This window comes from Mixophyes fleayi, chromosome 2 (assembly GCF_038048845.1).
Source record: "Mixophyes fleayi isolate aMixFle1 chromosome 2, aMixFle1.hap1, whole genome shotgun sequence".
Lineage (NCBI taxonomy): Eukaryota > Metazoa > Chordata > Amphibia > Anura > Limnodynastidae > Mixophyes > Mixophyes fleayi.
In genome coordinates, this window is record NC_134403.1 from 161,867,935 (window position 1) to 161,894,231 (window position 26,297).

Sequence of the window (26,297 nt, forward strand, 5' to 3'; positions counted from 1 at the left end):
TTTTACCAACAAATTCTGTTAGTGTGAAATTTTATCACAATTTCTATCATCTCTCCCTCCTCTCTCCTCTCTTTCTCTCTCTCTCTCTCTCTCTCTCTCTCTCTCTCTCTCTCTCTATATATATATATATATATATATATATATATATATATATGTAAATATATATATACAGTATTATGCAAAGGTTTTTAGGCAGGTGTGAAATAAATGCTGCAAAGTAAGAGTGCTTTAAATTAACAAAATGCAAAGAGAATGAACAGAAATAAAATCTAAATCAAATCAATATTTGGTGTGACTACCCTTTGCCTTCAAAACAGCATCAATTCTTCTAGGTACACTTGCACAAAGTCAGGGATTTTGTAGGATTATTGTCAGGTGTATGATTAACCAATCATACCAAACAGGTGATAATGATCAACATTTTCATTTGTAGGTTGAAACATAGTCATTAACTGAAACATAAACAGCTATGTAGGAGGCTTGATGTTCTTGTTGCCCTGTTGTGTAATCACTTTTTCTTCCAGAAGGGTCTTGGTGGTGAAAAGCATGACAATTGCTGCAATAAATGACACATTTAGGCAGCAGAGCACTGTCCCTTAAAAGGGAGGTTTATCGTTAGTATACACCCCCTTGGGGAGTTATGGAACACTGCCTTCCCAGGCAGGTCTCAGCTGCTGAGCCAAACAGGGGAGAGTGGGGCTTTGCTGCCTAGAAGTGTCTGAGTATGTTTTGGTTTCTACAATTTTGCTGTTGGATTGGCTGAAAGCTGATTGGTCATGCATTTTATATGCCACCACTTTAATTTATTTTCGATAACATTTTGTGACCATTCTTGTCAAGAGCCCTTATTTTGTTAGGTAAGATACACTTGGTAAGGACATTCGGTTAAAAGTTTGAGAAAAAAATAAATTATTAACACTTCTATTTTTGAAAACATTCTTTATTTGCAGCATTTTTTCCACACCTGCCTAAAACTTTTGCATACCAACTAAAAGTAAAGAAAAAAAATCCCCAGGATTACAAAAAGGGTTTAAAAGTTCCAGTATTTCTGGCTAACAATTCTCAAAAGAAAGAGTTTCTCATTGCTGGTTTCTGAAAACTTTTAGGTCTGCTGTTGCTCCAGTGTGAAGTCTATTTCAACTTGCTGCATAAACAATGAGCTGCATTTGCTGTATATCTTATTTGCAAGCTTGCTTTCTTAAAGAATAAATACTAGTGGAAATGTTATCTTCTTCTACACAGGATAATTGACACCTTAGTTAAACTTAAATATTGTATCCTAACCTATAAATGTAATTACCATTAACTTTTAAAATGTACAGAGGTGTTGGGTGCAAATGGAAAATGTAGGGAAAGGAATTTCTGTTACAGCATGAATAATACAATTCTACAATAAAATACTGTCAAATGAACAGTTAAACAAAATGCAATTTTTAAACTTGATTAAAAGATAATACAGCCGAAGTATTTAATTTGTTTACCACAATTCCATTTCACTCGATTGTGATTTAGGTAAAATGAAATGTAAACAATACTGAAGTCTCCCTACTACCTAATTTGGCAAATTTGTACTAGGAAAAAATCCATAAGAAAAAAATCTTTTGTTCTTGAATCAAGGTAGTCCAAGCTTTTTTTTAAAATTTGTAGTTACCTTGCCTATTGATTGAGGAATCAACCAATAAGTGGTATGGAAGAATTTCCCAATATCTCTCATTGGCTGGCCACCTCCCCCCCAATACATAAGATAACACTCTGCACATTCGTTCAGTACCTGAAGGTGCTAGTGGCTGGAGAGTCGTTTTATTGTTTTTTTGTTTTGCTGTTGGCAAAATTCTGTTGGACTATATCAGATTGGGAAGGAAGACTTCAGTGTGTTTGAAAGCACAGGCTGAGCGTGAATCAAGAAATATTTTTTGTTTTGTTTTTAATAAAATTTGTTAAACAAGGGGTGGAGAGTCTTTTTATTTTGTACAATTAAATTCCATTACTGATGTCCTTTTGTCCATTATATACTAAACTCTAGTTTAGCAAATTTGTCACTCAGTGGATTACATTCAGTCATTACCCAGACTTCCATAGTCCAGGAACCTGGAGGAGCTGCAACCGGTGACCTCTAGAGTACAGGGGTATATGTTTTGCTTGTCTTCCTCGATTTGTGTTAGAGGAACCAGTGTTGCACTGACCAACCAAGAAGTTGGTTTTCCTTATAACAGTGGGAATCGGCGTTATTGTATACAATTGTAACCAGAGGGCAACATGTAAGCTATTGTGGCTGGTGATATAAAAATGTACATAAAAGTGCTGATAGAAGCTAGAAATAAAAAATGCATGCCCCACCATCACATGACTTGACATTGTACAGAGCTGCCAAATTCCAGCAGTGATTTAAGTGATTCTATTCTTAGGGATCCACTTCAAGAACAAGTTAGTCCTACATGAGTTTCAGATATAACTATTTAATTGTCCTATTCATACAAAGCCAATCATTAATTTATGTGTTTAGCACATCAATATGTGTACATTCATTCATTTTATTTTACACTTTTTTCAACAGAAAAATATATGTAGTTCTTAAATGGTGCTGGAGAAATCATAACCCTCTAAAAGGAAACTTATAGTTCTCTAAAGGTGAACAAAGAAAGAAAGAATCTAGATCAGAATATTTAGTACAAATACTTTAATAGTAAAACCTATACAATAGGAAGAAAATATTTATTGGCCGCACATATGCAGCAGTTGATCGTTTTTCAGTTACAACCCCTTATGTATGCAAACAATGAAATTTTAAATTGGAACACCTAAGATTGCGCAGCTGGGTGCTGAGTGTGATGATGTCAATCGCGTCATCACACCTCCTGCACTTACCCCTTAGAACTCCTCTCTGGGATCTCCTGAGTAGGCAAGTATGATGGACAGGCGTATATAAAAACAATTTCACTCACAATATATTTTACCAATTAATATTTACATATTTTTATAAATCAAAATTAAACTTTTGCCCGTTGCAGTTTTGGCTGCCCGTAGAGGGCAAATCTCAGTCCCCTTAGCAGCCAATGCTTACAAATCAGAAAAATAAGCTTATATTATTTTTGATTATGTTTTCTACGCATTACCAATACTTTCCATTAAAATTTAAATATATGTTAATTCATGAAAAATAGGACATGCTGCTTTCTTAAATCTTTAACAGTTAGGATTTTAGGCAATAGTGTACTACAATAATGCAGTCAACTATCTCTTTTTTAATGTTCTGTTCCTGAGTTAACTAAGGCATGAAAAGTGCACTGAAATCAGGAAGCAAAAAAAACCTTAGCAAAACTTAAAATACATGTATGCAGTCAGTTTTGATAAAAATGTTCCACTCTCCTTGCTCTCACTATTGCACTACTCTTACACTGTCAGGAGGAAGTGATCAATAATCAGGTCAAACATTGTGCATGAAAGTCAAGTGGAGAGTTGAAAACAAGGAGGTGCATTTTGATTATTTTATCTTTTTCACAGTCCTCTATTGAGTCGAGGGTTGGCATATAGTGGTTTGGACAGCCTGGCTCCAACAAGCAGTATTTTAGGTGAACAAATGGTCCAGAGGATATATATATATATATATATATATATATATATATATATATATATATATATTATTTGCGTGTGTGCATGTACGCGTGTGAGTGTGTGTATGACAAATACAAATCAATTACTTTTCAAAGGTTACTCTTCTCGGAAAATGACACTATATTTAATTTGTAATGTGTTTTATATTCACTACAATTTAACTGCTATTGCAATAATAATGGGTCAATTTCGATGGTGTGAGTAAACTATGCAAAACTTTTACATTTTTTTCCCCAATTTCCAGTACCAGTGATGCATAATATGCAATATTAATTAACACTAGACAGAAAGCTAAACATGTTCATGAAACATTATCTTTAAAAGTAAACAATAAACTTATTCTGATTGACGCACTTTATTTTTGTAAAATTATTTTCTGAAACGCCTTACTTTGCCCTAACAAAATGTAATGATATCTTTCACATCCTGTCTGTTTTATGTCTTATTGCGGGGAATCCTTCTGTTTAAAAGCTCCCTCTGTTTCAGGTTACAGGGTCAGGAAGCATATGTACACTTTGCAATTATTACAACAATTCATACCACTGTGTGCTTTGTCACTTTTATTGTAAAACTATACAATCGTTTGAGTCTTACATATCTATTTCCCAAATAAATTACTTGCAGATAACAATGGCACTGAACAGTACAATAAGTATTAGTTGTCAAGTATGAGGTACACATAGGCATGTCCGCAAACACCCAGTGCATATATATATATGTAGACAGTATAAGCATACAGCACCAGCAAAATTAAACTCACTATTGGCTGTCGATAAGATGAGAAGAGTTCTCTTTTTTTCTACAGATATGGTAAGTTAACACCACTTTGTGAAAATTAAAAAAGATTTTAATTTAATACTACATTGCTTATTATACACTTTTGCTATTCATGATGATTTATAGTTTTTCATAGTTTTGCATATACTAAAAGGGTGGTGCTTTCTAACATTTGTTTTTTTATGTAGTTTTTATGTATATTTTTATATATATAGATGGTGATGATATATATATATATATCTTTTATATCTTTATCACTTCAACAAAAGGGCACATCACTGCTGGACAGGTTAAAGTGATTCACAGCTAATATGTGACAGATTTATGGCACTGCAATCAACACTTTATTATATACAATAAGCTATAATAAGAATGTGATAATAATATCAGGTAGTAAAATTTGCAGTTAGTTGACAGAATATGATAAGTGGTACTGCAAAGCTTCTCATTGTGTCCCTAGTAATCAATTGATGGTTTAAGGATATCTTAGTAGCACAAAAAAGTGTTATATCTTTAATAGGGAGTCTGTTATTGCAAAAATATAATTAAGCATGAAAACTTAGGGTCATACATGACAGTCTGCAACATTTCAATTTCTGCAACATTTTACAATTGGCAGCGTTTTATAAACATGATGTATTGTTTAGTTGTAAATTCTACCCATTTTTGCCCTTAAAGTACCTTTAATAAATACACAATATCTTTCTTTGCATACATATGATTGCATGTTCTGTTTTGTGCACTGTACAGATGCAATTTAATTATACCATATGGTGTCATTTATAAAAAATAATTTAGATAAATAACCATAATCAGGACATCTTCAGATTCAAGCAGTAACAAGGAATACTCTTTATTAGGTGAATAAAAAGTGGTATGGAATTGCAGTACTGTTATAAACCAAAATCAGCTGACAAGAAAATGTGTAAAACTGGCTTTGTAAACTATAATTACTCTATCTGTGGATCAATTCTTTAAAGTCTGATTGCAAGATCAATGGCACATTATGCCAGATGTCTTTGCAAAGTATCTATGCCATGATGATTCATTTAATGTCATTAGCAACAGAATATGGTAGTGTATTGTGCTTTTGAGAATCACATAATGGGATTTTGCATTTTGTAGAAAAACATCTTTTTCACCTGTAGTTCTAAAAACGTATGGATAAGGCTTAATTGTGATATTTCTGCTTATTTTACACTATCCTATATTATTTAAACAATAGCTACAACAGGGTTGCTATCTTATTGCACTAATCTATAGCAATATCTTTATTACATTTCTTTAGCTCCCAAAAGAATTGAAGAGAGCAACATTTCTAATAATTTAGAAAAAAAAAGAATAACAACAAAATTATATAATCATGTTTGCAGAGCTTTGACTCATAACAGTGTACACATGGAGAAAATATTAAATATAATTGTTTATTCACTTGGAGATACATGGCAGGGCATAGCATTTTCTTTACTTTCTTGTTTCTGGGAAGGATTAGTACATAATGTGATGGTATTACCGACTTAAAGATTCACTTATTTTCTCCTGAAATGTGTGCTAAATTGCAGCATATTACATTTACATGGCTCCCTTTTATTATTATTATTATTATCCTTTATTTGTTAGGCGCCACAAGATTTCCGCAGCGCCGTACACCATACAAACAGTACACTATACAGGGTGAAACAGTACAAAACAATAAACAGAGATACCAGTACTTCAGGAACTCCAGGCAGGTTAAAGCAATAAACACGGAGCAGAAGAACAGGTATGGAGACAGGAGGAAAGAGGGCCATGCTCATACGAGCTTACATCCTAAGGGAGGGAAAACAGAACAGGCACAAGGGGAGCCAGATGAGGCAAGGGAGAGAGCGAGTGTAGGAGATGAAGGTGTTTTGCGGATGGTTGGTAGGCTTTAAGGAAGAGGTGGGTTTTCAGTGCACCTTTGAAGGAGCACAGAGTAGGAGAGAGGCGGATGGAACAAGGGAGGTCACTCCAGTGAAGGGGGGCACTGTAATGACCTCCCTCTAAAAAATTAGACATTGCTTGATGTTAAGTAGTCAACAATTTAACAGGTAATACTAATGGAAAAAGCAAAGAGTAAATGAAAATTGGAAAATATATGTATTAGAAACGTAGAATTGATAAAGTAAGTGGACATGTACTGATTCTAAAAGAAGAGAATTGTTAGAAGTATTCCTTTCTTGATAGTCTGGTTGATCCATGGATCAATCACCAGCAGAAAAATAACTAAAACAGTAATTTGAGTTTCAGGGTCACTGAACATATGGCAAAAGGCAAGCTGATTCAATAGAAATAATGTACAATTTACAAGTTCAATGGTATTGTATATGTCCTCATTGCCCAATAAAACCTATGGCATGTCATATTGTACTAAACATGCCCACAATTTAATTATTCTGTATTTTTAGCCCCAAATATGTCTTTAAGCAATCAATTCAAAAAACAAACAATAACTTAGTTCTTAAAGTAAGCATTTATGTACTTGGTTAGACTAGATGGGTTCATTGCTTTTTGTTTTCTGTTGTTTGCAATAAAAAAGTGTCTCACAGATAAAATATAACATTGTAGCATGTAGCTATAATGGAAAGGAATTCAAATGTAGCAGCTGAGGCTAAGGCAGCCCACATGTCCTTTAGTGGGATAATTCCTGTTTCCTGTTTCGAGCATAGTTGTATTAAGGCTTTGGGGAACCAGGGCACGTAGTTCTAAAAGTAAGGACATAGTGTCATCATTCACAAGAGATAAAACAATCTGTTATTGTTACACTCATATATATCTCATTCTACCCTCCATGTCTCTCATTCCCCTTCATTGTCTCTTTCATTGAAGCCCCCTCCGTGCCTCACTCATTGCTGCACCTTCATGCTTCTCTCATTGCTGCCCCCTCTGTGTCTCTCTCATCGCTGCATTTCCATACTTCTCTCATTGCTGCCCCCTCCATGTCTCTCTCATTGCTGCCCCCTCCATGTCTCTCTCTTTGCCCCCTCCATGCATCTCCTATTGCAGCCTCTTCCATGTCACTCTCAATGCAGCCCACTCTGTGCCTCTTTTATTGAAGCCCTCTCTGTGCCACTCTCATTGCAGCCCTCTCCGTGCCTCTCTTATTACTGCCTCTTCCATGCCTCGCTCATTGCTGCTCCCTCCATGTCTCTCTCATTGAAGCCTCCTCTGTATTTCTATCATTCCAGCCTCCTCTGTGCCTCTCTCATTGCTACACCCTCCACCTCTCTCTTATTTCCCCCTCCATGTCTTGCCCAATGCTTCCCCATCCATGTCTCTGTCATTCTAGTCCATCTCTCTCATTGTTCCCTCCATGTCTCTCTCATTGCAGTCCCATCCCTATAGCTGGTGCAAATACTCACCCTTTAGGTGGATTTGATCTTAACTCTAAATTAGGACCATTGTGCAGAGCAAGATCTTGTGGCCATGTATTTAAATATATTGATAGAATAAATGTGTGTTTCTAAAGCAGGGTGAGCAACAAGTGGATCTCAAATAGGACAACGATAATCTCTGATCTCTGCACCTCTTTCTAGTGATTTTGTTGTCACAGGATAATCCAGGATCAGACACTGGTCTTCTGGTCTTCTCACAAGCTTGATTAGTCACTCATAGATTAACCTACTGTCTAATGATCTGTTCACTTTATGTGGGTGCTCTGGTCTCAATGTAAACTGATACCTTTCATAAAGGTAAAGGTAAATTAAGTCCTGATTTTAGGACCAATGGCCACTTGTTAGGACAATGAAAAATGTCATGTTGCCACCTACTGTTTTATAGGGTTTCACAAAGCTGAATTATTTGTAACAGACTCAAAGGGGCATATTCAATTACAATTCTGGTCCGCGGGATCGCGCCGGAATGGGCCGTGAACTTAATCCATGTTACCGCAATAATGTAGATTTTCATTCGCAGCCCATAGGGTTGCGTACGAAAATCCGCGTTATTGCGGTACCGTAATACCGGCAATAACGCACACTTTCCGCGGTAACATGCGTTACCGTGAACCGAAACCCTAATTGAATATGCCCCTAAGGCCCATCTAGCTATGCAGAGAATGAAAACATGAGCACCCTATTACATTGGTTAGAGTCCCATGGTCACTACAAAAAAATATCTACCACTATGAACCAGCCCAGCCAGCCCTTTATTTTAAAACATTGTTCTGATAACAGAAAGAGGAGCATACTAAGGTAAAAATCATGAAGCTGGATTCTTTACTACAAATCAAAGGGTGACATGACACACAATTACTCTAACAGCTGTACATACCAAAAAGGTTCTCATATATATTTCCATTTTATATTCTACAGGTGTGTTAGCACAATATAAATATACAAGTTAACCCGTGCATGATACTCATGCATTCTAGTCAAATCAAGCTACTTAAGGTCTTAAAAAGGTTCTTGTAATGCATTTGGACCTAGCCCAGGCCTCCTCAGGGGAAGAGCGTTAGTTCCCGACGCAAGCGGCCTTTTTAATGTGTGTTCATGAGGTAAAATTACCTCACGAAAATGAGTTTGACCCCTCAACTCGTAAATTTAGCCTTTACTACCCCTCCCACGGGGGGAGGGGGAGATGATGGAAGTTAACTGACTTGACTATTCTAATTTTTTTGTCAAATAATGTCAGTATACCAAATTTCAGGTCAATTGGATGAGCCCTTTCTGAGAAAATAGTTTTTTCCACACACACACACTAACGCATGCCTCTACACATGTGTGTTCATGAGGTAAAATTACCTCACGAAAATGAGTTTGAGCCCTACCAAATTTCAGCCCTTTTTGAAATTTTTTTCCCACACACACTAAGAATTTAGTAGGTCAGTGTATAACTCTGCCCAGCAGGTGGCGCTGCAAATTGTTTTTTTTTTCCACACACACACAGACAGACAGACGCCACTAAGCATTTATATATTAGATTGCACATTTATTGTGTAGGGCAGTTATACTATTTATACAACACATATTTTACTCCCTCTCTGTCTACTAGAGCTCAGACCTACCCCATTCCCATGATACAGTCAGAAATGCCAGCAACTATAATTTATCAATAGCATTAGATATTGGGATAGATCAGAGGGTTTTTTGACAATCTTGTGTTAGATAAATATATTTTTTTAAATATGCCCTAAAGAGAAAAAATGTATATATACATAAAGGGCTTTATATAAGCTGTATCTCTATACAGTTGAAGTATGCAGTGCAAATTTCTGTTTGAAGCAGTATTGTGTTTCTAATGCTCTCATTGCAGCCCCCATATAGGTTTCATTGCAGATCTACCTACAATAGGGTCTCATTGCAGCCCCACACCCTATAGGTCTCATTGCAGCCCCCCCCTTGTAGGTCTCATTGCACTCCACCCATAAGTTTAATTGCAGCCCCCCTTTATAGGTCTAATTGTAGGTCTCCCCTCTCCAGGTCTCAATGCAGCCCCCCATTACAGGTCTCATTGCAGACCCCCCCTTATAGGTCTCATTGCAGCCCCCCTATAGGTTTTATTGTAGCCCCCATCATATGTCTTATTGTAGCCTCCCTCCATAGGTCTCATTGCAGCCCCCACATAGGTCTCATTGTAGCCTCTCCTCCTGCCCACCATAGGTCTCATTGTAGCGTCTCCTTCCCCCAATAGGTCTCATTGTAGCCTCCCCCCATAGGTCTCATTGTAGCCTAATTCATATAGCTTGTTTCACTTAACTTTATTTCTAACCACTGGTGCCGTCCTTCAGCCTAGCTGTGTGTTTTTGCTCCTCAGACAGGAGCTGATTATACTTCCTCTCTCAGACAGGAAGTGATTAAACTTCCTGTCTGAGCACTGCACTGTGGGGATGCCAAATACTTGTTTAATTATATGTAATATTTCTTTATTGAGTTTTTAAGACACGTCAAAAACAAAGGAACAAAAGACATAGACAGTGTAGGTGGTACATCCCCGGTCAAGTGCTACACAGCCTAAAAAAATAGCCAAGACAGTAAATTCCACCAACACCAAAGAAAGAAGAGAGAAAGAAATGGGAGAAAAAAAGAGGATACCACCAGGGTATCCGAGGGTAGGGAAAAGGGGGGAAAGATGGGACCTGGGAAGGGTGTGTTCCCTAGAATAACCAGGTGTCAACGGAATGAACAAAGCAGACCACAGTCTAGGACTAGGATGAGTAAAGAGAAAGTGAAGTCAGAGAGCTGCTACAGGTGGGAAGGAGTCAATGAAGTGAACCTTTCCAAGTCCTGGAATTCAAGCCAGGTGCACCATATGGTGCAAGATTCATCAAACTTATCGGCATTGGATAGCATCAACTCATCCATTGCCCTATAAAATTGAAGTCTCCAGAACTGTTCCCAATTGGAGGTGGGTGGAGGATCTCCAATGGACCAGTATCACTGTTTTGGCTGCTAAAATTAAGTATTTCAAGATGGATTTTTTGAAACGAGTAAATGGAACTATTGTCTTGTTGAGGCGTCAAAATTCAGGGTTTCAGGTACTACGTCACCCAATATCTCGGTAGAGATGGTAATAGTCTTGTTTCAATAAGGATGGAGTATCTTTCAATCCCACCTGGTAGGTTAAGGGGTGCCAAGAGTAGTGCGACATCTCCAACAGGTGTCAGGGCCCCACCGATAGAATTTTTCCGCATGGGCTGGACACTTGCACAATCTGGTGAGAACTATATAGTGGGTTTCTACAACATATGCGCTAGAGGAACAGGAATGAGTAGTAGTTAAGATGTCTGACCAATTAGATTCTCAAACCAATTCTCCCAAGTCTCATTCCCAGGCTGTGGTAAACATAGGCAGGGAACCAAACATGTTTTCTATAAGGAGCTTTAAGATATTATAGAGTAAGTAAGGAGGACAGCTTGTAGCAGAACACTTCAGTTCAAATACCGTTAGACCACCTGTAATGTTGTTGCGATGTAGTCCTGAAACCAGAAAATGCTTAATTTGGAGGTATCTCACATTTATGAGTTTGGCAGCTCACATTTAGCTTTGACACACCCAAAGGGAGACACACCTTAAGAGCTGACAAGCTGGCCAACACATGTGACCCCTGCCTGAACCCACACCTTAAAAGCCCAGAGGGAATGAGAGGTTGTTAAATATTGGTGATTTGATTTAGGAGAGTCTGCAGTAAGTGTAAATTTCTCAGTAGGATGTTCATTTTTATTATGTTGATCCTCCCCAACTGGGAGAAGTTTTTGTTTTAACACTCCATCAAGTCAGTCTGAAGCTTGGTAATAAGCAGACTAAAGTTAAGCTCAAACAATTGAGCCAGATCGTTAGAAAGAAGCAGTCCCAGGTACTTGATATGGGAGGGAAAAGCAAATACTTGTTGGAGTCCAAATCTCTGAAATTCCTTAACCAAATTTGGGACTGAGATAAGCATATAAGTGACCACAGCAAGAAGGTTATCTACAAAAAGTGCTATTTTATAATCCTCCCTATCCACTCAAATCTCAGAAATATCAGGGTTAGCTCTGATAGTTCTAGGCAACTTTGGAAACCCTCCACCTCAGACACCCCTGCTCATAAATTAATTTGTACACACCACTCCAAACCAATGCTTGTACTGTTTCATTATATCAGTTAAAGAGGGATGACCTTGTACACCGCTAAATAGAAAGTGAGCAGGACTCAGAGCATATGACAATTATAGCCAAAGCTGTGTGATATAATAATCCAAGGACACAGAGGCGGAACTAGTGAGCTGTGGGCCCCGATGCAGGGAGGTGGGGAAAAGGGAAGTGGGGCCCCAACCATCTGCCATGCTGTTGTCCCCATTATCTCCATGGGCCCCGGAACACGGCACCTGCCGCAACAATGGTAGTTCCGCCACTGGAAGGACACACCACTCCATTCCCAGGACTTTGCAGAAGACACCAACTTAAATTGGCTTTTTTACTATTACAGAAAGATGAAAATAAATACATATAAATATACCCTGGGAGATGGTCATGTAAAATCTAACATTTGGAGCAGAAGACATGTTAAATAGTTTCAGCCAACTCAGAAATATGGAATAAGGGCTATACTGTAGTATGACTGAAAATGAACCAAACTGAAAATAGGGAACAAGCCATGCCCCTTCCCTGTAACTCAGTTGGCCTTTCTCACCTCTGTAACACATTTTTTACCCCCACCCCTTCTCTGTAACACATTTTTACCTCACCTTAATAGTAACACATTCCCTCTCACCTCTATAGAAGCACATTCCACTCTCACCTCTGTAGTAACACATTCCTCTCACCCCTCTGTAATAACATATTTTTCCACCCATCCCTCTCCTGTAACACAACTCCCCCAACACTGTAGTAACACATGTCTCCTATCCCCAAACCTATGTAATTACATGTTTCATACCTGTCCCTATCCTGTAAAACATTCTCCCCACCCACCCTTCAATATCATATTTTCATCTCTGTAGTTCCCCTCCCCTGTAATACATTACCCTTCATCATAGGAGCTAGCTCTCTGGGTGCTTGAGCACAATGTTTGTGCTGTTTCAGCCACTAATAATGTATATAAATTAGCTTTTTCAGTCATATGAGGGGAGAGGGAGGGTTATGTGAACACCCCCAATCATTATAAAATGTTGTCTTATCTCTGTAGTAATACATTCCCACACCTCTGTACAGGGCCGGATTTATCACTAGGCAACCTAGGCAATTGCCTAGGGCCCTCCCAGGGCCGGAGGTGAGACCAACCTTTAAAAATGGGCCGCTACTTATGGGCCAGTGCTATTTGCTTGCCCCCCTGGGCTAAAGTCTGAATAGGCCCCTGAATAGGGGTATATGTTATGCTAAAAACTATAGTGCTATGGATTTTTTGAGGGAGGGGGCCCCAAACCAGTTCCTTGCCTAGGGCCCCATGAGGTCTAAATCCGTCTCTGCCTCTGTAGTAACACCCCCACTCATCTCTAACACATTTGCCTCATTCTCTTGTAGTAACACATTCACTCGCAAAGCTAAACTCTGAGCAGCACTGTGTCAGTTTGGCAAAGTATTAGAGTGCAGTTCATTCATTCTGATTCGCTGCCACACTGACCTCACTGAGATATGGATTGGTCAATTGTGGCTGCATTTGTGAACCCCCAAAGCCACAGGACAGATACAGGCATACCCAAGATGAAGAGACAGAAATACTACAGTAGTATTTCTGCCCCAATGTCCTGTGTCCCTGTGTATCTGTCTGTTTTCCCATGGGGTACAAAAAATGGTTTGCCAGGTTCTTGCAGTCTGTGGGCTGCCGGTTTTACATCAGTGGTTTAGAACTTTTATGTAACAAAAGAGAAAAAAATAAAAAACATGAAACAGACATAGTTGAGTGATGAAGTCAATTGATTTCTGTCTACACAGAGCTGTGTCCACCTATTTAACAATCTGGAGATAATTTCCTAATGAATGTTTGCATTTGTTGAATGTATGGCAGAGATTTGTTTTTAAAAAAATATAAATTTGTAAAGTAGCATTCAAATAAATCTTTTGTACATTTGATAATGCTAAACAACAATTATTATTCATGATTTCTTTCCAGGCCTTCTCATCTAAAAAAGGATTACGACAGACCTTTGTTTATACTGTGGTCTTTTATCTTATTCATGGACATCAATGCCTTAACTTAAATGACTGCAATAATACTTTTAGAGCACCAGGTATGGTAATATAAATTAAACTTTCTTTATTGTAAGTAATTTATGTATTAGAACAGTACTGTACTATGTAAATTAGTTGGTTGGTATGAAAATCACATTTGATATTCGTAGTTCTAGACTTCTAATATTCTCTCTTAAAAACAGCTAATTAGACAAAATGTAGAGCAGTACCATAGTAGGGTTGTGATTGCATCATTAAAATTGGGTAAATGAAATTGTGATCTATCACATTACAGTGATTTTTTTTTTTGCTGCTAAATATTTATACCAGTGATATATTGATTAACCACATGTGGACCAAATTTGAATGATTGTGTTTCTTGGCATTAAGGCTGAATAGCATAATCATCTTGAGTGTGACTAGCTTACTAGTCATATTGATTACTACTGGAAATTCTGGACTGACCAACATAATAATAGGCACTGCAATCAACTATTAAGTTGCAAGCAGATGACTACAATTTAGGAGGGTGAAGAAACCCTTTAAGTTAGAAACACTAACCGCTCATAACATTAACTATATCTTCTACAAAAAAAGAGCAGAAATTAAGAAATTGATCACATGGATGAGGAAAACAGGCAATTTTTTTCATTATATATATTTTTTCTCAAGCGGCCGTCCAGACTATAATTTTTGCTTTAAGTACGGGTAATGTTTTTTGCCAACAACAACTGCATACTGCATTTGTCACCAAGCAACCACTTCTAAATTATTCAACAATAAAATAATATTTTACAGAACACATGACGAAGCTCCAAGCCAGTGTTGGCTAACCTGTGACACTCCAGGTGTTGTGAAACTACAAGTCCCAGCATACCCTTCCAGCAATAAGCTGCTATATATTGGCAAAGCATGCTGGGGCTTGTAGTTTCCCAACACCTGGAGTGTCACATGTTAGCCAACACTGCTCTAAGCTGAACTAACTGTTGCAGGAACTTATTTAATTACATTTTGTTGAGTTTCAGCTATTTTTTATTTAATGTTGTCCATCTAGCTCTGTTGTCCTCTTCCCAGAGTGCATTATGGTGTCCTCTTTCCAGATAACATTATTTTTACCTAATGCTAACTGGTTATATAATATATAATGTTTTTGAAGTGCTAATCTAGATAGAATATGGGCTTTCATGTTATATCAATTAATTTGACCATCTAAATGTGTGCCTATCCCTATGTTTACCATGGTAGGATGGAGGCTCTTTGTTTGATGCAGACCTCAGTTGGTACACTGTTGCAGGAGCCAGGATGTCAATGATAATCTCTATTTATAATGATGTTCCTGGTAACAAGTTTATTCAATTCTCAATCACCTAATCATTGTATATATAGCGATATGCAATACAAACATTATGTATCCAATACAGAAAATGTTTTTACACAGGGGGGTTGCAATGAAAACCGTGTGTCATCATTCTGACATAATTAGGACTTACTCCAGCCTGATACAGCTATGTCAGAGCTTCACATCATCATGCAAAAATACATGTATGTTGCTCAGTATACATATGGCTGCAAAGCTGCAAATAAAAAGCACTGTCACCCTAATTTTTGTTTGCCAATTCCCATCCCTATCCACACTTACTCCTAGACTAAAGGGTATATTTACTAAACTGTGGGTTTGAAAAAGAGGAGATGTTGCCTATAACAACCAATCAGATTCTAGCTATCATTTATTTAGTACATGCTACAAAATGACAGCTTTAATTTGATTGGTTGCTATAGGCAACATCTCCTTTTTTAAACCCACAGTTTAGTAAATATACCCCTAAGGATTTGAATACACAGATGTTTTGCGTGTGTGTCTAGCTGCAAAATAGCTTCAAGAGAAAAAAATAATAAAACTAAAACGTACATCTTTTTTCCTGGGTATTATGACTGTGTTGCACCTTGTACAAACTACAGTACAATTAAATATTGGTAAAAATGTCTAGGAATGCACTAATTATCTAAATGGAGAATCATGGAAAAGTGTATTTTTTTCTTATTATTGCAAATTTTCCCTTGACAAAACCCATAGACAAAGAATGTATTTTTTTCAACATGCTACCAAATCAAATCCCTGTTTGTCATGAAAAATCCAATGTAATATCTGATTGGGTAGACAAAAATGGATACTGTTTCTCACATCCCTATAACATAAAAATAGGCATTGTCAGAGTTGAATGCCCCACAACCAATAAAAAGTTAGGCATGGGAATAGTTGACAACATTGTTCTCTTTTTTTGTAATAGACATTTGCAATCAATTTTATGGGAAAAAAATGTTACACATGTAAGTTTTCTCTAGTAAAATGGCATAAATTGCATTGTAGGAGTGAATAAAATACAATTGTTAGTAATGTGAGCACCAACCGTAGTACATGAAATTTGTATTTACCTGTTTTATGCAACACAATATTTCAAAGTGTATAGTATGTATCGTGACTCATATCTGCTATCAAGCAAAAAAAAGCATTGTTATGACCTTGAAATTCAAAAGCAGAAGGCTAAAATTTTGCACTTTAAAAGTCCTGAGACAAAATAAATACTCTAATTGTAGAGGTAGCTATAAGTAATATGTTTAGTGTAAATAAAAGAATGCACAACAAAACATATATTTGACTTAAATGGCATAATGAGCAACATTGTACTTTGGAAAGTAAATTAACTTAAAGGCAAAATATATTTTGTACGTTAAACACTATCACAATGTGTTTGTTTTATGTTTTCAAATCTAAAGCAGTATTTAGTGTTTCATAAATAAACAAGTTATGGATTTTTTTTTATATCTTATGCATTTTCTGCATATGGGATACTACATTTTCTTTTGCACAATAATTATTTCTCCTTGATTTTTATTCTGTAGAATAATTAATAATTATTAATCCAAGAAACATTTTAAGTTCAGCTCAAAGGGACTGTGATGGGTTTTAATCTTGCCTCTAAATACATAAATGCTATGTAGCATATTTATAAGAGAAATCAATTTATTCCCATTGTTTGTTCTAAACAAACTACCTAGTATGGCATTAGTATATCAGTATATCAATTATAGAGGCAACAAATGAACACTCAATGAATTCCATTCCTATATGAATATGGTAACTTGTAAATTATAGTACATAAAGCTGGCATGAATGCTATACTATTCTCTGGACACTCAAGAAATGTTTGAACTGGAGATATTATTCTGATTGATCTGTTTACTTAATCTTGAATAAACTAGACTTGAATAAATTGTTCTACTTTAGGTACAGTCATACACCATTTAAAAAAAAGCCTCCCTAGATCTTAATTTTTTATTTAAAGAAGATGGGAATTTAATACAGATATAGTAGCCTTTATGATGGATACATTTATTTGGAGTTATCCTTGAAAGTTATGAGAGCATGGAAAACAAACTGTGTTCCAGCAGAGTTCGGGTAGAACACATATGCATAAATCCGCAGATATGATTCCTTTTATCCATGCCTACCATTCTTTATTACAGAGGTTTCAGAATTGCCATAAACAGCCTGGGCCTAATTCATTAAAGAAAGTAAAGCAAAAATAAATTGTAATTTTTCAACTTGGCTAAACCATGTTGCATTGGAGGGGGAGATAAATTTAAAATGTGGTGACAGATTTATAGTTCGGGCAAGACATGTCCTACATCACCTTTAAATTTCAGTGTAAAAATAAAGCTATTAAATATTTGTGTGCTACATGAAACTTGTGTAATTTAAAAAACTTATATGCACCCCTTGCTTTGTAACATGATTTGTCCAGGAGAAAACTAATTTTTTTGCCTTACTTCATTAATGAATCAGCCCCCCTGTGTCTGAATTCAAACTACCCATGGTGTTTTATTAGAAACAACAAATAAATCTCATGAATTCATCTATTTAGTAGATCTAGTGGTTGAGAGATTGGAACCACTGTTCCTTTTTTCATAGTGGTTAAAAGGTACATTTCCATGCTTAACCTGTGCACAATGTACAAAGTCTTAAAAGGTCCCCATATACAGAATATTATCCTAGAATAGGCAAACAGTGAAATGTAATTTTACTTTATTTGCAGATTACTTCACAAAATATCTGTTTTTGAATTTTAATATCCATACAACCAATGAAGGACAAAATCTCTAAAACATAAATCTACCATAAATTGTGAAAAATAAATGCTACACATTCCCTATGATTTAATACAGGCAACAATTGTATTTCTCAAATACACTTTAAAATTATTGAAAACATCCCCACATTAACACTAGATGTTGATTGCAGAAAATTATGAAAAAAGAAAAGAAAAGGGTATTGAATTCATACATTATTGACACTTAGCCCAAAAGGTTTAAATGAGGATAACGATTTGTATTTATTTAATGTGTCCATTCCAAATTTTTGTTTTTTACAACATTTTTGCTACAAAGCAATGGGCATTGTCTACTTTTTTTTTGTAAAATAACTTTTTATTGAAGAAAGTAAACCGATACTGTACAAGCGCAATTGACACAAAATTGCCAAAGCGGTAAATGAATAAAAGCAGGACAAAGCTACAGGATGTATTGGTAAGACTTCACACTTGTAACATTTTGAAGTAGGACATAACAAAATCTAATCAAGTGTTCAGTGATTTATACAAATTTAACTTGAGTTGCTGGCAGCATCTTTAACAATTAAGAAAGAAAAAAATGTACATTGGAATCACAGAGTATCTTCCACTTGAGAGCGAAGAACAGTATAACACAAATATAAAAACAAATGGGGGAGGAAATAAAAAAAATAAATAGATAAAAATGGTGGGTAAGTTGAGTAGAGTAAAGGAAGCATAGGAAAATGCCATGAATGTTAACCTAGGGTCTGTTGAGGTCAACCAAGAGACATAGTGTAGGTAGTCAGGGATATCGACTATGTTCAACCAACTTGAGGATTATTATTATTATTACCATTTTTATATATGTAGCACCACTAATTCTGCAACGCTGTACAAAGAACTCACTCACATCAGTCCCTGCCCCATTGAAACTTACAGTCTAAATTCCTTAATACACACACACACAGAGACATACAGACACACACAGAGACAGACAGACTACTAGGGTCAATTTGTTAGCAGTCAGTTAACCTACCCGCTTGTTTTTGGAGTGTGGGAGAAAACCGAAGCACCCGGAGGAAAATCACGCAAACAGGGGGAGAACATGCAAATTCCTCACAGATAAGACCATGGTCAGGAATTGAACTCATGACCCCAGTGCTGTAAGGCAGAAGTGCTAACCCCATAGCCACTGTGCTGCCCACAAGGATGGAGTGGATTATATGGAATTATATTGCATAGAGTCAGTAAAATCTAACCAACTGCCCCATAGACTTATGGCACAATAGACTTCAAATCAGAGAAGATAATGTCATCCACTCTCCGGAAAAACTCTCTCCTGGCAAACCACTCTTTTAATGTTGGAGGAGTAAGAGACCCCAATGAACCAGATTACTTTTTTTGCAGCACAATTGAAGAGATTTTTTGTATTGGAATATTGGCATAGAATTCCTATTAAGGAGCCAAAAAGACTGGGTTTCTGGAATTTCATCTACTTTTAAATGAAAAAACTATTTTTTTAAAAAAATAAATAAAATTAGGATGTTTTTTCTTTGCTTTATTTTGCTACAATTATTATTCTTCTTTTTCTTTTTCTTTTTCTTCTTTTCTGAGGATGAGCTATATAGATTAATAGATTTTAATTGTTATTGCATGTAAAGTGTATGTAATGGGTATAATCCACATACTTTGATTAAAATATATAACATTAGATCATGTGATTATCATTTTTTTCATAAAAATCTTGCTTATAATTTTTATTAAAGGTGCTATGGCACAAGTGTTTTGTGCCATAGTCTATTTAAATCACATATGAGTATTTATGTTTTCATGCATTGTTTTGACTTGATATGACGCAATAAGTTATTGAGTCATATAAAACAATGACACAATAAAACAGTCTGCTGTTACAACTTTTGGGTCATGCATCCATGTTTACTGACCTTATATTATAATAGCAAAATATTATAAAATAGTATTTTCTAAGATATAGCTAATGAACACCTCCGGTTTCACACGTCACACTAATGTAATTTTTTTTATTCACTTGGGATGGAAAGCACTTTTTATCTATCCTATCAATTAAATATAAATATTTTAAGTCCTTGAAAACTTAAGACAATTATTTTAACCATACGCAACCTTGACGCTCTTAACCCGGCCTCTCTGTCCTCCTCTCTCGATACCCTCCTTTCTCCCCTTTCCTCCCTGGCCTGCCCCAACCAGGTGGTCTCCCTCTACAATCTCACCCTCACCTCTCCTCTGGATGCAGTCGCCCCTGCCCTCTTCGTCCACCCTCGCTGTTCCAAACCCCAACCCTGGCACTCCAAATTTACCCGCTTCCTCCAAAAATGCTCCCGTACCGCTGAACGCCACTGGAGAAAATCCCGCTCCGTAGCGGACTTCCTCCACTTTAAATTCATCCTTTCATCATACAGCTCTGCCCTCTCTCTTGCTAAACAATCTTTCTTTAAATCCCTCATCTCTTCCCAATCCTCTAACCCCCGCCGCCTCTTCGCCACATTCAGCACTCTTCTGGCCCCACCCCCTCCTCCCACCCCCTCCTCCCTGACTGCCTCCGACTTCGCCTCCTTTTTCTCCTCCAAAATTGAGGCCATCCGACTTGATATCTCCTCCTCCACTCTCTCATCCATCCCCCCTCTTTTCCGTACTTCCCCCCCTAGCCACCTTCCCTTCCACTCCTTCCGCCCCACCACCGGCGAGGAAGTCCACTCTCTTATTTCATCCTCCCCCTCATCTACCTGTCCCCTGGATCCCATCCCCTCCCACCTTCTTCGCTCCCTTTCCCCCACCACCTGCTCCCACCTCGCTCACCTCTTCAATCTTTCCCTCTCCACCGGCATCTTCCCCTCCTCCTTCAAACATGCTCTCGTATCCCCCATCCTTAAGAAACCTAATCTTGACCCTACTTCTCCCTCTATCGCCCCATTTCACTTCTCCCCTTTGCCTCCAAAATCCTCGAGAGGCTCGTCTGCAGCCATCTTTCCTCCTACCTTTCTGAACACTCCCTCCTTGATCCCCTCCAGTCTGGTTTCCGCCCCCTTCACTCCACTGAAACGGCCCTAGCTAAAGTCACCAACGATCTCCTCTCTGCTAAAGCCAGGGGCCACTTCTCCCTTCTCATCCTCCTTGATCTGTCTGCAGCCTTCGACACCGTCGACCACCCCCTCCTCCTCCACACCCTTCAGTCCTTTGGCCTCTCTGGCCCTGTCTTGTCCTGGTTCACCTCGTACCTTGCTGACCGATCCTTCTCCGTCACCACATCTGGTTCTCTCTCCCCCCCGTCCTCCCTTCCAGTCGGGGTCCCTCAGGGCTCCGTCCTGGGACCCTTACTCTTCTCTCTATACACCTCTTCCCTGGGTGAACTCATCAGCTCCTATGGCCTCAACTACCACCTCTACGCTGACGACACTCAACTTTACCTCTCCTCTCCTGATCTCTCTCCCTCCCTCCTCTCTAGGGTGTCTGCCTGCCTCTCCTCCTGGATGTCCTCTCGATTCCTCAAACTCAACCTCGCCAAAACAGAACTCATAGTCTTTCCTCCCTCTCATGCCTCGCCCCCTGCTGACCTCGCTATCACTGTCGACAACACCTCTATCTCCCCTGTCCCCAACTTCACTGCCTCGGTGTCATCCTCGACTCCTCTCTCTCCTTCGGCCCCCACATTCTCTCTCTTGCGAAATCCTGCCGCTTCCAGCTGCGTAACATCGCTCGCATCCGGCCCTTCCTCTCCCAAGATGCCACCAAGTGTCTTATTCAGTCTCTGATCATCTCCCGCTTGGACTACTGCAACCTCCTCCTTACTGGCCTGCCCCAATCTCATCTCGCTCCCCTTCGATCTGTTCTTAACGCAGCCGTTAGGCTTATCTTCCTTTCTCGCCGCTCCGCGTCTGTCTCCCTCCTCTACCTATCTCTTCACTGGCTCCCCTTCCCCTACAGAATTCTCTTCAAGCTTCTCACTCTTACATACAAGGCCCTCGCCAACTCCACTGCACCCTACATCTCCACCCTCCTCTCTATCCATGCTCCTTCCCGCCCTCTCCGTTCAGCCAATGACCGTCGCCTCTCTTCTCCCCTGATCACCTCCTCCCATGCGCGTATCCAAGACTTCGCCCGCGCTGCCCCCCTCCACTGAAACAAGCTCCCTCCCTCTATCAGAACCTGCCCTAATCTGTCCAGTTTCAAACGGGCTCTAAAAACCCACCTTTTTCTTAAAGCCTTCCAGTCTCCCACTTAACTCCCTACCTGATCTTCTGCCTCTTCCCCTTCACTCCCCTTCCCTTATCCTCCTTCTCTCCCTCCCTTGTATCTCTCTGTCTGTATACCCCACCCCTTAGATTGTACGCTCCTTTGAGCAGGGTCATTTCTCCTCCTGTCTACCACTTTTAACTCTGCTCTCCAGCTATCTTGCCCTCCTCCTCCCCGTTCCCTCTTGCTCCCTCCTCTCCACTCTGGGGGTTTCCCTGCCCTCCGTGTCCTCTTGGGCTCCGCCGTATGCGGGACCTTCCCCTCTCCCCTCCCCCGCCCCTCTAGCTGTGCTTTGAGATCTCGGAGTTACTGTGCATTTTGTTTACTGTATCGTGCTGTCTCACCTTTGTATTGTAACTTTGTTTGTCCCTGTACGGCGCTACGGATACCTAGTGGCGCCCTATAAATAAAAATTAATAATAATAATAATAATAATAATAATAATAATAATAATAATAACTTCAACCATTTTCACAATGAATGAAACAAGTTTGCATTCATATATTTGATGAGTAAACACTGATTTAGGTTTATTAAATAAAGGTGTATGCAGATTAAATTACAAGATATAGATATGCCAAATATTGCCCAGTGTGCAGTAAATTGTTTTTTTCTTTAAAAACAAAATAACATACTTTTTTGTTAGAAATGTATCATAATGAACAGTTGGATTCTGTGATTTGTCTTGCCCAGTTTAAAAAATTAAAGCACAATATTTGGCTGCTATAGGTTGCAACAGATTTTAGCACTGGCTGTCATTATTGCTACACAAAATGTTTTGTAGAACTGTCCTTGCTGCATATGTATGCTGTGGTCAACAGTGATTAATTTGTAAAGCTAATCATTTATTCCCTCATTTTCACAATATGGAGGGTGTTAAAGCTACTGTTCAATTAATGTTGTAAAAAATTTAATATATTCAGAATATATACAAAACGTTTGCTATGCTTTGTGGCTTATTCCAATGTGTATTATTGAAAATGTATTACTAACATTTATGAATGCTTATTTTTTTCTTGCAGAATATAATGACATATTAGTGGAATGTGGGCCACAGGATATTCAACTCTACGTTTACCTGTGCCCAGTGTACTTTGCTGGTTATAATGAATCTGAGCTTTTTATGAATGATATTTTTTCTAATCCTGGTTGCCAAGGACACATTGATTTAACGGGCCCTGTCCCATTCCTGACATTTGTTTTTTCAATCAATGACAGTTCAACTTGTGGAAGTTCATTCGTGGTAAGTCTCAATTTTACTTACAATGGATTTCATAGTGTACTCTGTTTATAATTTCATATGCTCAGTAATCTTTCAGCTGTTTAGGTACTTCTTTTTTTAGAAACATTGTTAGTTTCATACGTCAAACAGATCTCATGCCCACTGGCATTAAATTATACGTGTTTACTAATATTTTTAATGCTAGCTCAAGACTTGTAAATGGGTCTGACAATAAAACCTGTTGTTTCCAATGACAGCATACCCACTAAAATTTTTACTTGTATACAGGTGCATTGTGCTGTGATTTTACAAGTATGTGTTGCCCTGCTCAATGTGTTTAATGCAAATTAAACTTATTGAGACCTCCAATGACCTTCTAAATGCAAGTAAAAGCACTAGTTATCAATTGCTTGCCAAATGTGTTTGCGTTTACTATGTGGTTTCACTTGTGTTTGAACATGCATTTTAAACACAAATGAAACACCAGTGGATACTTGGCCTTACATATTTTTAAAGTCACATAAGTTTGATGTTCTGTATGAATGTTCTTGATGAATAAAATATGGGTCAACTATGTCAGAGTCAGAAACAAAAAAGTATCCAAAAGTTTTTGTTTAATACTGCCTAGCCTATCTTCTCTGTCTTCTCCATACTCCATCATTGTACTTGAGGATGTGGTCAACAGATTGTACTGTGCTGTTGTTGATATCTATGAACAGTGGTGCATGTACAGAGAAATAGACAGGAACAGGGTTTGCATAAGCAAGTATTTTCAGAAGATCAGGTCATTAAGTACTTTCCATTTTCAGGAAGTAAGATGATAAAGTATTCTTAATTTCTAATACTGAAATGCTCTGGAAATATATCAATATGTTGCAGAATGGACTATTTAAACAGATTCTATAGATTTCTAGACATTTTAACAAATTTTTAAAATATAGTTTTGGGGAAGTTAACCATGATATGGTAATAAAGAGAGTTGAACTTAGCTAAAGTGTGGCGTTCCTCTGACACTGAGGGCAGCCTCAAAGGCTTCAATGAACTTTATCTGCTCTGCTCTCTACTACTAAGGCTTTTTACAAAAGACCGCAGCAGAGTTGTTAATGGTCCTACGCCGTGAACTTCCTATCTGGTGGCAGTAGTAGCAGAGAGCAGAGCAGCACTTAACCTTTTTCAAAAAAAGTGCTGTACCCTATATAGGTAGTTTTATATATTGATTCATAACTGAGTGAATCTAATTTTTTAGTGTGAGGTGGTGTGTTCATTTTGGAAAGTATTTTTTAACTAGTGCAAGATGTAAAAGTGAAAATCTGGAAAAGATAAGCAACAAAGTTTTAGTAAGTACAAGATTATATGGCCTTACAGCTAATAATTGTAAAGAAAGAAAAACTAGCTGCATCCTTGAATGTGTAAAGCATTACAATTAGCATCAACAGATCAAGTAGTACGTTACTTCCTAGTAATATTAATAGATTTTCATCCAATAATTAGCTTTTTATAAGTGATATAAATAAAAATATAACAAGCAAAAAATATAACAGTGTTAAAACCAAAATTAGTTTAGAAATCAAATATACTTGGTTGGAAATATGGGGACTAATAACTCATTTTACTAAGTCTGATGAGATTCTAAACATAGTAGATCCCAATAAAAATGGTGATACATTAAGTAAATTCAAATTAAATAATACATTATTAATCAAATACCATACACAAACTATTAATTAACTATGTGATAAATAACTAAAAAACTGCAGAATTTATAACACATCAACTGGAAAAATAAATAACAATATAATAATAGTTCTCCTCATTTATGCTTACACTTACAAAAATAAATGATGGTAAGCCATCACGATACTGGCAGCTCCCAGGATAGAACCACTTAGCTGGGGTGGCAATCAGAGACACACCACGTCCAGAAAAGCTGTTTAGTCCAATTAAGACTGGTAGTTAGGTACAAGCTGAAGTCAAAAGATTGTAGAAGGTAGAAAAGTGATGGAAGAAGCCAAAGTCAAGACATTGGAGAAAGTAGAATAGTGGGGGGAGAACCCAAGGTCAAAGGATGGGAGAAGGTAGAATCATGATGTACAGTGCAACAAAACAAGTCTTCGTCAAAGCACAAACAGATTAATCCAAAAGAAAACTTTGCTCCTGTAAAGGTTTGGTAGAATTGAGGGACTTTATAAAGGCTACAAACAGATTAGATAAATGTTCTTATTGGCTTGATATTTTTACTCAAGGGCTAATTGTAGAGTAAGGAAAGCTGTGTAATAATCCAGCTGAAGAGACTAGCTTGATTACTGTTCTTAGCAGATTGCTAATTACAGAAATTGAGAGAAACTGTTTGTAGCTGTCATTTTGAACTGTTTTCTGACAGCTGTCATTTGGAGTTAGTGTTGAACCCTCACAGAGACCCGTCCCTTTTAGGAGTAGACTCCGGATGCAACCCTTTAGGCTTGCCAGGATTCAGCCTGAATTATGTGGCAAGCAGAGCAGGTGCGTGAAAATTGGTTGACTCAATCCAAGAGTGGTCTTCAAGACTGAAACCCTTCCAGTGTAACATCTACCCCTCTCCCAGATCTGCAAGAGTCAAGGATCGACTGAATAAGACATTCTTGGTGGACCATTACTTCCACTGCAAGAGGAGGAACCATCACTCATCTATGAAATGAATCCCTCACTATTGATTTCAGACGGGAAA

General features: G+C 37.8%; 1 protein-coding gene across 1 annotated transcript in view; it reads left to right on the forward strand.

Moving 5' to 3' along the window:
• The first annotated feature begins 10,816 nt into the window (after positions 1-10,816).
• The window catches only part of LOC142139864 (zona pellucida-like domain-containing protein 1), a 37,341-nt gene continuing 21,860 nt past the window's right edge, over positions 10,817-26,297 (forward strand). The window contains exons 1-3 of the mRNA XM_075197725.1: positions 10,817-10,882; positions 13,935-14,052; positions 23,394-23,614. Coding sequence (XP_075053826.1) covers positions 10,817-10,882; positions 13,935-14,052; positions 23,394-23,614 — 405 coding nt within the window. The remainder of the gene's footprint in view (positions 10,883-13,934; positions 14,053-23,393; positions 23,615-26,297) is intronic.